The sequence below is a fragment of the Peromyscus maniculatus genome, chromosome 1, assembly GCF_049852395.1.
Source record: "Peromyscus maniculatus bairdii isolate BWxNUB_F1_BW_parent chromosome 1, HU_Pman_BW_mat_3.1, whole genome shotgun sequence".
In the NCBI taxonomy this organism is placed as follows: domain Eukaryota; kingdom Metazoa; phylum Chordata; class Mammalia; order Rodentia; family Cricetidae; genus Peromyscus; species Peromyscus maniculatus.
This window is the reverse complement of record NC_134852.1, coordinates 114,683,443-114,697,004: the sequence shown is the minus strand read 5'-3', so window position 1 is coordinate 114,697,004 and position 13,562 is coordinate 114,683,443. Positions and strand designations below refer to the sequence as shown.

Sequence of the window (13,562 nt, the reverse complement as noted above, 5' to 3'; positions counted from 1 at the left end):
GGTGAACTGTAGGTGGGATTGCAATCCAGGACACTCACAGACCTGTAAAAGAGAAACCAAGCCAGAGAACTTCAAAACTGAGTAGTAAGTAAAATGATAATTTTATACATGGAACAGCAAAATTGAGGCATGGAGATTTCAAACTAGGTCATCAAATTTTAGGCAGAGATTGTGGGACAACTGGAATTTTCAGAAAGTGCTGATGGGATGTAAAATTGCACAGCCTCCCTGGAAAATTATTTGACAGTTTCTTTTAAAGTAAAATACAGATTTATAATGTCCTGAACATGACAGTGGTTGCATTACTTTGAATTTCTTTAATAGAATTGAAAATACATGTTCATGAAAGACTTATATAGAATTATTCTTATGCACTATTTATGATAGCCAAAAAAGAGAAGAAAATGATTATACATTTATTGTTAAATGAATAAATAAACAAGAGATCCATATAATTTAAATTTCAAAAGGAAGAAATCACTGAAAGACACAATAGGAATTGCTCACTATGTCATATGAAAAAAAAAGAGAAAAACAAAATAGTAATGCTGCATTATCTAATATCCATGAAGAAATAAAGCATCAAATTCAAGGACAGCTGATCAGAGACTGAGAGTGACTGATTGTAAGGAATGTGGCTGACTATACATGTACACCACCAGTGAGCCTTTAGGAAGATGTATGTACTTTCTTCCATAATCCCGTCCTTTAACTGATTCTTAAAGGAAATGCTTGTCATGTTTGTAAAATTGCTAGACTCTCAGTAGAGGAAACTTTTTTATGACAAAGACAAACCTTGGGCTTTTGTGTCTTACACTCTCAACTACTAGACCCTTGTAGATTGCCCCTCACCATAGTGAGTAAACTAACAGAGCTCTGTGACCTCATCAACATTTTTGTTTAAATATTATTTTGTAATGTTTACTCTATTCAAAGTCCTAAATCTTTGCATGTATTCTCTAATGCTTTCCATACTCAAAGATCTCTTTGGACACATATTGTACAATATATAGTTTTTAGTTATTTTAACTCTTCTAAATCTGTATAGATTTTTTTGTATTTTCTTCAGAAAAATGAGTGATATAATCACACATGAAATGCTTAATTAAACTTGCTTTGTGGTTATGAGGATAAGAAGTCAGGAAGAATCATAATGGACTTGAATCATGATCTACAATGCATGGGAGGGTTTGTCTTTGGTTATCTCTTTGTGCTGATATCCCTGTTTTTAGAATTGTTATTTGACTCATATAGGCTTGAAATCAGAAATGACAGAATAAATTACTTCAGTAGAGATTAATACTGATAAACTCGTTGCTCATAAAATCTAAATTTATATCCTTTTATCAGTTTGTGAATTTATCCATTCTCTCAAGCCCAATGCTGTGACTGGGCCATCTACTCTTCCTTGTGTCTTTCAAACCCATTGAGTGAAATTCTGTTTAAATTTTATTAATTTTTAAATAAACACAATTTTATCCCCTCCAAAGAACATCTTCTAATCACCTGACATAGAATGGACAACTTTTAGTTCTATAGCTAACACTCTTAAGGTTTAGAATCTTGATTATGTTTTTCTCACCACCCACTCATATTCAAACATTTGCTTTCACAACTTTTTGGGGTTTTTTTTTTGACACATTTCCTGAAATATATGAGGGATTATTATCAATGAGACTTTTTATAAATGTATATAAATTTGACTTAATTCAAATGATTGAACTTAGTAAAATGATTTCAACAAATTCTGTTTATTTCCATTAGTTAAGTTTATAACAATAGTACTATATTTCAATGTTGCTGTATGGATTAATTCTATGAAATAATAGAAGAAAAGAATATAGTGCACTGCCTAAAAGTTAATCAGTTAGCAATCCTTTCTGTTCTGTCACAGAATTCACTTTAACACGACATATCCAGGTAAATTATAGGCATACATAAAGTTCTATCTTAATTTTCTAAATCAATAAAATCTTCGTATAATTAAATATAAGATATAATTAAAACTATAAATGTATACATATATGAACTCATTAAAATGCTGCATAATTCTGCAAAATGTAAATTGTGTATATGAGTCAGATTATATATATAGACATATGTGCAATATGTGCATACATATGTAACTATATGTATTCATACAATACATATTAGAAAACAAAGATATATAAATCATCTTTATGAATCATTTATATTTTTGAGAGTAAAGTACAAAAATAAGCTCATATATTTTATCTACTTCCTAGTCATTAATTTTAGCTTAAATATATAATGGTTGAAAGACAATGTTAATGTAAATGGTCCATCTCCATATTTCAGTGGTAAAGTTGCAACATTTTTATTACATGTAATACTGGAGTTCCTATAGACACATAGACTAAATAATTTCTATTGATAGTTTGTGTCAATAAACCTAAGGGATAAGGATATGTAGATATTGAATAATATATTATTTATAGAGCTATACAGATATTCCTCATCAAAGTCTAACTATAGTATCACACAGGTTCTCACACATGTTTTGAGTGAGAATTCACCTGATAGAGGCAAATTACCAACTCATGAAAATGATTAAACAGAAGCACGTACGCAAGGCTGAAATGGACTGTCGAGTCTGGAAAGAGCTCCCCACCCAGATAAATCCCGAGTCTTCTTTTTAAACTGGTAATTTTTATCTGGCTTGGAATAGTCTTGGTTACAATTTGAATATCTGAATATCTTGGAATTTGTAAATAAAAGAACAGATCATTAGGAAGCATGAGTGAAATATTTATATTAAAGAAAAAGGGCTTTCTCTGGGTTAACTGCTGCATGGGAGGCATCTTTGTAAGCATGCCATGTTCTCTAAAGCACCACATAAAATGGATGATTGGTTTATATAATTCTTATGCATGCTTGAAGAGCATATTCATGAAAAACTGACTCCCAGAAAAGTTATCAAACAAAACAAAAACCACACAGTCCATTCAGCTTTTTAAACACAGTATGCACTCATAGCACTGACTCTTAACTAAACTATTGGCAAATATAATAAATAGTACATAGAAAATACAACTCATCGATAATTTAATTCTTAATTGTTATTCATTCAAACATAAAATTCTCTAATATAATTTCCAAGCCAAATACTTTCTAACTGAACAACACAACCCTTTTTGCTTTGATCATTTTTATCATGGGAAACAAATTCCTGATGACATTTTTTGAAATGTTAGGTTCTAAATTAAAATAAGCAGTGGTTATTTTGTACAGCATGGTTTGAGTGAACTTCCTCGGAGTTCAGTAGCTGCTATCGCTTCTTCTCAGAATACTTCACTCACCGTGAAGCAGCTAGCCTCCTCTTGTTCAGCTGGATCTGTTGCAGGGCTCTCCTCCTTGAGACAGGAAGCTCTTCACTCAACGTGGAGAGGAAGAATCTTACCTCAAGGGTTTAGTACTGATTTATAGACTAGCAAAAGGGTCTCTCAGGTACCTGACAAGCTCTACTGAGATTTTAAAAGTTCAGGGAATTCCTAACTATCTGAGGCAAAAAAAAAAAAATCCCTCAAATTTATTTTCTGTCCCAGGGGATCTGAGAAGGAGACTGCTTTTCTTATAGAGCCTGTCTTAGTATTCGGTTGTACTGGGGAGATGGAGAAGTATCATTCATTAGAACCTGAAGATCTGGTCCATTTCTTCCTTTATTGTATGAAGAGCAAGTTGATGTGAAAATGTGTTAAGGTGCTGTATATACCTAGATGTGGTCAAGCTTCTAGGAAGTAATGAACTTTTAAATAGGTAATGTTGCTGGAGGGCTTCTCTCCAGGTTCCCCAAGCCCCGCAGTCCCACAATCCACTTATAAAATAATCACTCAGAAGCTTATATCACTTATAAACTGTATGGCCATGACAGGCTTCTTGCTAACTGTTCTTATATTAACCCATTTCCATAAATCTATACCTTGCCACGTGGCTGGTGGCTTACCGGCGTCTTCACATGTTGCTTGTCCTGGCGGTGGCTGTAGTGTCTCTCCCCTCAGCCTTCCGCTTCCCAGAATTCTCCTCTCTCCTTGTCCCACCTACTTCCTGCCTGGCAACCTACTTCCTGCCTGGTCACTGGCCATCAGTGTTTTATTTATATAGAACAATATCCACAGCAAGGTAAGAGACTCACTTAGGAGAAATCTTGCTAAAAATACATGAGGCTGTGCTCTCCAATGTCAAAATACGTGGCTACTTCATGTGATTTTTGAAGCACACATACCTGTTTCTCCTCCCTAAGAGTAACATAGAATAATGTCTTGAGTGTAATATATTTGATATTAAATATACTACTTTAAATCACCTTGTTGACTTACAAGTTTCATTTTCTATTTGATTTTTAGAATTTCTCCTAATGAGAAACCTTAGATAGTTGATCTGTTATTTTAATTTGTGGAAATTCACAAAACATTAAAAATAAGCCTGAAACCATATTTTCTTAAAATTTTACTTTTGAGTTTTGTGTAAATGTGAAAAAATACCTCCACTTATTCTCTCCTCAGCTTTTTCTTTCAATAGCCCATGACATTATCACAGAAACATCTGGCATATACTCTTCAGTGATCTCATCCAACGTTAAATCACTTTTATCTGTGTTTATTATCTGTGTTCTTAAAAAATCAGTAACCCAAATATCATTGCACTTACTTTTTTCCATTTAAGTTTGTTTTTCAAGACAGGTTTTCTCAGGAAAATAGTCTTGGCTGTTCTGGAAACTCTCAGTAAACCACGCTGGCCTCAAACTCAGAGAGATCCACCTGCCTCTGCCTCCCGAGTGCTGGGATTAAAGGCCTGTCCCACCACCCTGGCTCTACTTAAGTTTTTAAGTCAAGTTTCTACTAACATAAAGAGCACACCAGCTGGTTATCCAAAAGTATAAATTATACATGAGGGTAATTTTTATGTATTTTATGTGTATGTACATATGCATATGTGCATGTAACATTTGATGAAAAAAAGGCCATGAATTTGAAATGCTGTAAGAAGGGGTATATGGAAGGGACTGGAGGAAAAGAAGACAAAGAGGAAACAATTTAATTATAATCCTAAAAATAAAATTAATAATAATAACAATAGTTGATTGTACCCTGAGCCCATCCTCTATCTATGCCTGGCTGACTGTTCACTGTCAGGTTCTTGTGTGGATCAGTGTGGGGTTAGCTGTACTCTTTGCTACTGAGAGATTCAGGGGGAGTGGAGACAATGCCTTCAGTAGTGTGTCCAGTGGGGCCCCTACCAGCCTCTAATACATAGATATAATGAGAAAGTCACACAGATGGCCCTAGTCAAATGCAAACAGGCCACAAAACAAACCAGAAGTCATAAATCTAGGAAGGAATCTGGAACAGGGGAGGTGAGGATGGGCTTTGGGCATAGAAGGAAGATAAATGAGGGTGAATGGGGAGTGGATCAGAATAAAATATATGCACATGTGAAATTATAAACAAACTAAATTAATAAAATTGAAAACTATGCTTTTTCAACAGATTTTATTGATTTATGAAATTATTGCTATCTATAAATATACAAAAATACCAGATATACCAAATATACAATAATTCATAAACTCCTCAAATTAGTCTATACAACTATATTGATTAATGTAAACTACAGAGTGATCTATTCTAACAACAGAATGAAAATATTTTGGAAGCTTCCTTGTACAAGTCATAAGGTCATATTTATCTTTCTTTTGACTCTCAGGAATAAAACATACTTAGTTGTGGACTGTTTTACCAGAAGTTGATTTAATTCTAAACTATGTTTCATGTAACTATTTAACTTGGACAATAACTTCATAAACTACAGTTACTCTGTTGCTAAACATCAGAATACATAATCTGTCATGAAATGGGTATACACATGAATTGAAACAAAAAAAATGTTTGATAATATTTAGGAAATTGAATTGCTTGTATATCTGAGATACTGGCTCTTTAACAAAATCACTGGCTATCTCAATGTCAGATTCAGTAAATATTTAATTTCTAGAATATGAAATACTTGGGAAAGAACTTACTTGCTGGGAGAAAAGACAAAGTTGAGAAAAATCCCTGTCAGAGTAATAGTAAAATCTCAAAGTAAAATCTTCCCTTGTGGGGAGCCTTTTCAACCTGTGCCCCTTAGATCACACATGGCATAAGATAGCTTTAAATGTGGTCCAACATAAAACTACAAATTTCCTTAGAAATGTTATGAAGGGTTTTTTTTGATCATTTAGTGACTAGTGAGAGATTTGTAGGTGACATCTTCTTGCAATATCAAAAGGCAAAAATTCTTGTGTTTTTTTTTTTTTTTTTTCTGAGACAGGTTTTCTCTGTGTAGCTTGGCACTTTTCCCGGAACTCACTTTGGAGATCAGGCTGGACTTGAACTCACAGAGATCTGCCTGCCTCTGCCTCCCAGTGCTGGGATTAAAGGCGTGGGCCACCACCGCCCAGCCAGACATTCTTGATCGATCTTCTAATTGACAGGATTTAATACAATCCCATAGTTGACTTCTTCACTGTATCTTCCCTCTTCCTTGTGAAATTCTGCTTACAGATTCACTGATTTAAATCCATGACATAGAGAGATACACATTTCTACAAGTTTAATGATACTGGGGGAAAACCTTCTAGTTCAAGAACAGATTGCTTTTTAAAAGGTTTTATTAATTAATAATAGCCCATAAATAAAGTTGGCTTTTAGGAGCTTAATGAAAACAAATTAAAGCATGCAACCATGTTAGATTTATCTCACTATTAATGAGTTGATGAATAATCTAATCAGGAGGCTTAGGAGAGATGAGTCTTGTAAGACAAAGCAGGGGATACAAAATATTAGAAAATGACAACTAGCTCTAAAGGAAAACACTAACTTAAGTTTGAAAGCACTTCATTGATGAATCAAATTAGGATATTTATCGAGTTTGGAACCTGGGCACAGATGCTTAAGATGTCTGTTACAAGGTGAGATCTAAGTGGCAAAGAATAAAAGCATCTTAGTTCAGACTTGGAGGAGACAATGCCATAAAAAACATAGTCTTATTAAGTAAAAATTTTGCATGATAAGTTAACTAAGGTGTTTAACATGTTTATAGTGAAATTTTTCTAAAAAAAAAAAAAAACCTAAGTAACAAAACAAAACACCCCATTTCTCTAGAAGAGCATACTGACTGAAGAACTTTGTTTTCAGAAGCATAATAAAACAAGTGATGATGTCATTATTTATTTATGTCTTTTTCTCTGAGGAAATTGCTCTGAGCAAAAGAGAAATGGATGGAAATAGTTTAGTTCCACAGTTCAAATATAATCAATAGACGGGAATCTATAGATTACCAGTGTTCTTGCTAGGAATAGAAGGAACATGTACAACATTTAGATGTTTTGCTGTTTGGTCCAATTGGGAAAAGACCTTAAAAATTTGAGCTTGTTCCTGAATTCTATAAGCCTTTTCATATGTCATTTGTTCACAGTTTCTCAAGGGAAAGTGCAAACATCCATACTCACAATTGTTTAACACACATTTATATCAGTATCCTGTTGTTGAACCTGAACACATTGGTGTAAGAAGGACAATAAGCCATACTTAATTTTTGGAAGTGATCAATCCATATGTTTGAATACATCATGTGAGATTATGCTCACATTTTAGAAATCCTCTTTATCCGAACATCTGATGGAAGGAGAGCTATACATTTAGATAGAACAAGTTCAAACGTGCTGTTGCGCATAGTAGCCCTAACTACAATGATAACGTACTATATATGTTTTTACAATATTTTTTCTTTTTAAACATTATAATTTCATCCTTTCTCCCTTCCCTTTTCCTCCCTCAAATATGTGTTTAAAAACTAAAACTTTGAGTTTTTTAAATCAAAGGTAAAGGATAAATGTTGGAGAATATAGTTAACATTTGCCCAGGATTAAATGGCATACTTTATACACATCTTAAAATACCATTTTACATCCCATTAACACTTACAATTTTATACTTTTCTGTGTCATTTGAAAATAATAAGAACAAAACAGAATATTGCATATCTGGAGTCTGTGAAAAGTTGAACACCCAACGCAGAAAGTCAAATTCCAGTTACGCAGGACTGGAAAGTGAGAATTGCACAGACACGGATCAAGTTGCAAAGTTCGCAACAGAAGAGAAACTTGGAGAAATCCATTAAATACCATGGGGTGACAGGCACCAGCACTTGAAACTGGTAAGAAACTAGATTTTAAGTATTCTCACGATCTTTTCATTAGTCGTTTAAAAGCTTGTATTGTCTTCAGTCTAGATTCACATGAAACTGTAGGAAATAATACAAACTGTCCATGGTGACACTTAAAAGATTATGAGGAAATGATCCACTGGCATTGATGTTTGTGAAAGTATGTAGGCCAATAAAGGGTGACAGAGGCAAAAGGGGTCAATTACTTCTGAATCCTGATGTAATTTCTTGGAGCACCGTGTTTTAGTTGAAACCATTCAAATTAATTAAAGGGCAATAAAGACTTGAATGGAAAACTTTCAATTAAATAAACTTTCCAGATTGCTATGCATTGTACTGTAATGTACATTTCATTAGTGAACTGATGTCTAACAGAATTGAAATAATACAACCTTGATGTCTGCAATCACTTCATCTGATGAAAAAAAAAAAAAAACCCACACAGCACCTGGGCTAATCTTGTAGTAGTGCCTCTGGGGATAATGTTGACTCTCACATTAAGAAAAAGGTGGTCTATGGAGATTTTTAATTCTCAGAGGAGAGATGCACACATAATAAAGCATCTGAATTTAGGTCATGAGCATTCGTGGTCTTCAACACAGAAGGGAAAGCTGTCCTCACAGAACTCTGGGGAGTATGCCACCTTAAGATGCCAGGTGAGAGAAAAACTGAGTGTGGTCTGAAAATAAAATTTATATCAAGGAGACTATGGGTAAATTAGTGAGTACAGAACTATCCAGTCAAGTAGGAGGAATAACCAGGTCCTGGAGAAGGGGTCTTGAGGGAAACCATCAAATTGTGTCAAATGTTGATTGTATCAAATGTCTGAGATGTTTGGACAATGATAGTACGGCAATTAGACTGAGGCAGCTATTCCTGAAGTGGATAAGTGGAGGACTGTCCACACTCATGGTGATGCTGACCACGGTCTCAGCTCCTTACTGAATGCAAGAATCCCTTTACACTAGAAAGCACAGATTCCAGAAGTGTTCTCAAAACGAAATCTAAACAAAAAAGAAACACCAGTTAGAATTTAGATGCAGGAGTCACTTAATTTTGAGGGCCATTGGCAAGTAATGAGACTTGGCAGGGTGTATTCTTATCAAATTTAGGATGCTATTTCTAGCCTGCCTTCCCTAATACAGTGGCATTCTCCAGTAAAGGAGCAGTGCCCACCAGTTTTCTGAGGCTAATGTTTGATTTCATCTCTGACCTTTTACTGTCCAGATAACATGTAAAATGTAATTTAATCACTGCAATCACTTCTGATTCTCAATTGATGCAGATGGAGATTTTGATCTATGAAGTGTGTAAATGAATATAGAAAGCAGTCATCAAGATCCTGAAATATTTCATAACTAATATCAGGAAAAGGAAACTCAGGATTTGAGGCTTGTTTCTGTGTTTTTCCTTAATACTCTTTCTCCATCAGAACTTGGACTCAAAAGAGATTTTAAATGAGTCATTGGAAAAACAATGAGACTAAAATGGAAATGTATGCTCTCAGGCAGGGAATGAAGACTTCCTGGTATAATCTCCACCAAAAGTAACATCAGGGACAATGATGGCAAGTGGACAGGAGAAGAACCAGATGTCTAGAGTTTATTGTTCATAGTATCATTGCTTATGGATGTAAATACCAGGTACATATCTGTTTACCTTCAGAAACATGGAAAGTGATGTAAGATGGCAAGAGAGGATATGCATATTTTGAAAACCTGAGAAGATTTAAATATGTCCATAGCTTTTTTTCTAAATTAAATGTGTTCTGGTTAATGAACATAATGACAATGGAATCATGTCATAAATATTTTGTGATTTATTTTCTATTCATAGTTGCCCACCATTTTCAATGAAACTAGTTAATTGTGCCAGATTTAATTTTTTCTATTAGCATAAAATATATTTCAGAATTAAGCACATAGTCAAAACACATATGCTGTGTTGGCCTGAGTAAAGAATAAATGATCAACACTGAACTATATCTGCAAAGTAGTCACAGCATAAAGTGCTTTGACATACGGACTAAAAATGAACTTCTTATTATCACATTCAGTAGTCCCTGTGAAAAATATCTATGTGCATTAATAATTACAAAATTAACAATTTTCACTATGAAATTAGTCCACATATTATGTGAATGAGTACATAGAATTTGCAATTATAGATACATTTTGAATTATATAGAAATATTTGTGTCTTATTTTCCATGGTAAGTGGTTTTAGAAACCATGTTTATATTAAGGAATGATATGCCCCTTGTCATAGTACTTCTTAAAATTAGTGATGGGGAGATGGCAATAAAAAAATCCAAATCCATCATAAACTATTTCACAAATATGTTGTAAAATGCAAATAAAAATGAACTGGTCTAAAAGTAAGAATACATGCTAAATATGAGCCAAACTCATAATGAAAAAAATAGGATTACTATATTAAATATGATAAAAAATGCTAAATTAAAGTAAGTCTTTTTACAAGTTTTCACACTTGTATTAGCAGAAAGCTTATAAAAAGGGGGGAAAAAACAATGGAAACTCTCGTATCTGTTGGGTTCACAGCTTAGCTGATAAAGTTTTGTCTTTATGCACAAAAAACTGATTTCAATCCTAATACCACAGGACTTCTATAATTCTATGAACAACAAATCGGCTGATCTATCATTTATTAATTATAACCAAGACTACAGAAATTCCACAGACTAGTGAACTGCTGTAATTAGAGTGCACATTTTAACTATTGAATGGGAATTTAGTGAATGGTAAGTTCTGAGTTTTTTCATTTTAAAATGTCAGTGTATCAGTATTATGATTTGAGTTAACTGAAAATATTTTTATTTTTTTTTCCTTCAGTAATATATCACACCTGGAGAAGTTATTCAATAGAAGAATTACTCTTTATTAGGTTCAACTTATACAAGAGGAAGTGTCATAAATTCTTTTATTACACAAAACAAGAAAGGAAATTCATGACTTTGTAAGGATGAGTTCAAGAGAATGTGTATTCAATGAACAAAAATTGCAGAGACAGGGTTCAGTATCTGTTTTGAGGCAAGACATCTTATAGGAAGGGTATGCAGCCCTGGAACTATGCTTCCTATCAACAGTACCAGCTCTGCCTTCTCCACCTTCCTGGTTACAGGCATCCCAGGGCTGGAGGCTCTGTACATCTGGATATCCATACCATTCTGTGCCATGTTTCTCATTACCATAGTGGGCAACATGACCATCATAATTGTTATCTGGCGGGAGCAGACTCTCCATGTTCCTATGTATCTTTTTTTGGCCATGTTAGCGGCCTCTGATCTGGGTCTCTCTCTCTTTACCTTTCCCACTATGTTGAGGATCTTACTGCTTGCTGCTAGAGAGATGACCACATCTGCTTGCTTCACCCAAATGTTCTTTATTCACACGTTCCAAGATCTTGAATCAGCTATCATTCTGGCAATGGCCTTTGACCGGTATGTGGCCATTTCCCACCCACTTCACTATCACTCCATTCTTACAAACACTGTGATTGCCAGAATAGGATTGGCTATTGTTGTACGAACCTTAACTGTGCAGCTGCCTCTCCCCATCCTCTTGAGGAGGCTGCACTTTTGTTATTCCAATGTACTTTCTCATTCCTACTGTTTGCATCCTGACATCATAAAGCTCTCCTGCTCCAATACTAGAGTCAACAGTATCTTTGGACTGTTTGTGGTACTCTCCACCATGGGGCTTGACTTTCTCCTCATCCTCCTCTCATATATATTGATTCTGAAAACAGTACTGGGGATGGCTTCCCACAGTGGCCGCCTCAAGGCTCTCAACACCTGTATCTCTCACCTGTGTGCTGTGGTCCTCTTCTTCACACCCATGATCTGTCTATCAATGCTGCACCGTTTTGGCCCAAGGCTTCCCTCACATGTCTATGTGACTCTGGCAAACATGCACTTCCTAATTCCTCCCGTGATGAACCCCATTGTCTATGTGGTGAAAACCAAGCAGATCCGAGACAAAATTAAGAAACTATTCATTATAAAAAGAACAAAAAAAGCTCACGTCACATCAATAACATAAATTATGGAAATTTATGTAACGTTAAACATGCCTGTCTAGACCAGGTCCTCTGCATGTATGTTATGGCTGTTAGCTTGGGGTTTCTGTGGGACTCCTAACAGTGGGGCCAGGTGTATCTCTGAACCTTTGGCCTACTCTTGGGACTGTTTTCCTCCTCTTGGAATGCCTTGTCTTACTGGATTTTGTTTTGTCCTCTTTGACTGTCATCTCTTGGAAGGCTGCTCTTTTCTGAAGAGAAAACAGAAGAGGAGTGGATTTGGGGGACAAAGGGGGAGAAGGGGAGCTAGGAGGATAGAAAAGGGAAACTGTGGCTGCAATCTTTCCTTTCAAATTGTTGCTTTTTACTGAATTTTATACAGATATGAAAAAAATAAATATGAAGTCATATTTCATTCAAATTCCAGAGAATTTGAATTTTTCCTTTCATACCCTATTCTTTTTTATCCACTTGTTTAAATACACCATCCAGATGTTTAAAGACAACATGTAAATTCCTTTATACAGTTCCTTATGAAATAATGTGAATTTAATGTTCTCATCACTTTACAATAGTTTTAAAATTTATTTAATGGGGTGTATTTGTGTATGTACATGCTCATGAAAGCCAGAAAGAGGCTCCCCTCCCCTCCCCTCCCCTCTCTCCTCTCCTCTCCCCTCCTCCCCTCTCTCCCCTCCTCCCCTCTCTCCTCTCCTCCCCTCTCTCCCCTCCTCCCCTCTCTCCTCCCCTCTCTCCTCCCCTCTCTCCTCCCCTCTCCCCTCTCCTCTCCCCTCTCCTCTCCCCTCTCCCCTCCCCTCCCCTCTCCCCTCTCCCCTCCCCTCTCCCCTCCCCTCCCCTCTCCCCTCCCCTCTCCCCTCTCCTCTCCCCTCCCCTCTCCCCTCCCCTCTCCCCTCTCCCCTCCCCTCTCCCCTCCCCTCTCCCCTCCCCTCTCCCCTCCCCTCTCCCCTCTCCCCTCTCCCCTCTCCCCTCTCCCCTCTCCCCTCTCCCCTCTCCCCTCCCCTCTCCCCTCCCCTCTCCCCTCCCCTCTCCCCTCCCCTCTCCTCTCCCCTCTCCTCTCCCCTCTTCTCTCCTCCCCTCTCCTCCCCTCTCCTCTCCTCTCCTCTCCTCCTTGCCCGTGCTGGGAACTGAACCAAAGACCTCCTGAAGAGCACTAAGTGCTCCTAACCACTGAGCCATTTCTCTTCCTGCTCCTCTCGTTAGTCTTTCTTGCTCTTCTCTCTTCAGCCCAGGTTTCTCCTATTTATTCTCTCTGCCTGACAGCCACACTCATCCTTTCT

At 36.2% G+C, this 13,562-nt stretch overlaps 1 protein-coding gene across 1 annotated transcript; it reads left to right on the top strand.

The window, feature by feature from the left end:
- Positions 1-11,259: 11,259 nt before the first annotated feature.
- Positions 11,260-12,287, top strand: LOC102924112 (olfactory receptor 51G2-like). The gene has a single exon (XM_006978992.2). The coding sequence runs from the start codon at positions 11,316-11,318 to the stop codon at positions 12,285-12,287; it is 972 nt and encodes a 323-aa protein (XP_006979054.1). The 5' UTR covers positions 11,260-11,315.
- Positions 12,288-13,562: the final 1,275 nt, after the last annotated feature.

Coding starts and splice junctions, on each gene's coding strand:
- LOC102924112 (XM_006978992.2), top strand. CDS start 11,316: ATGCTTCCTATCAACAGTACCAGCTCTGCCTTCTCCACCTTCCTGGTT.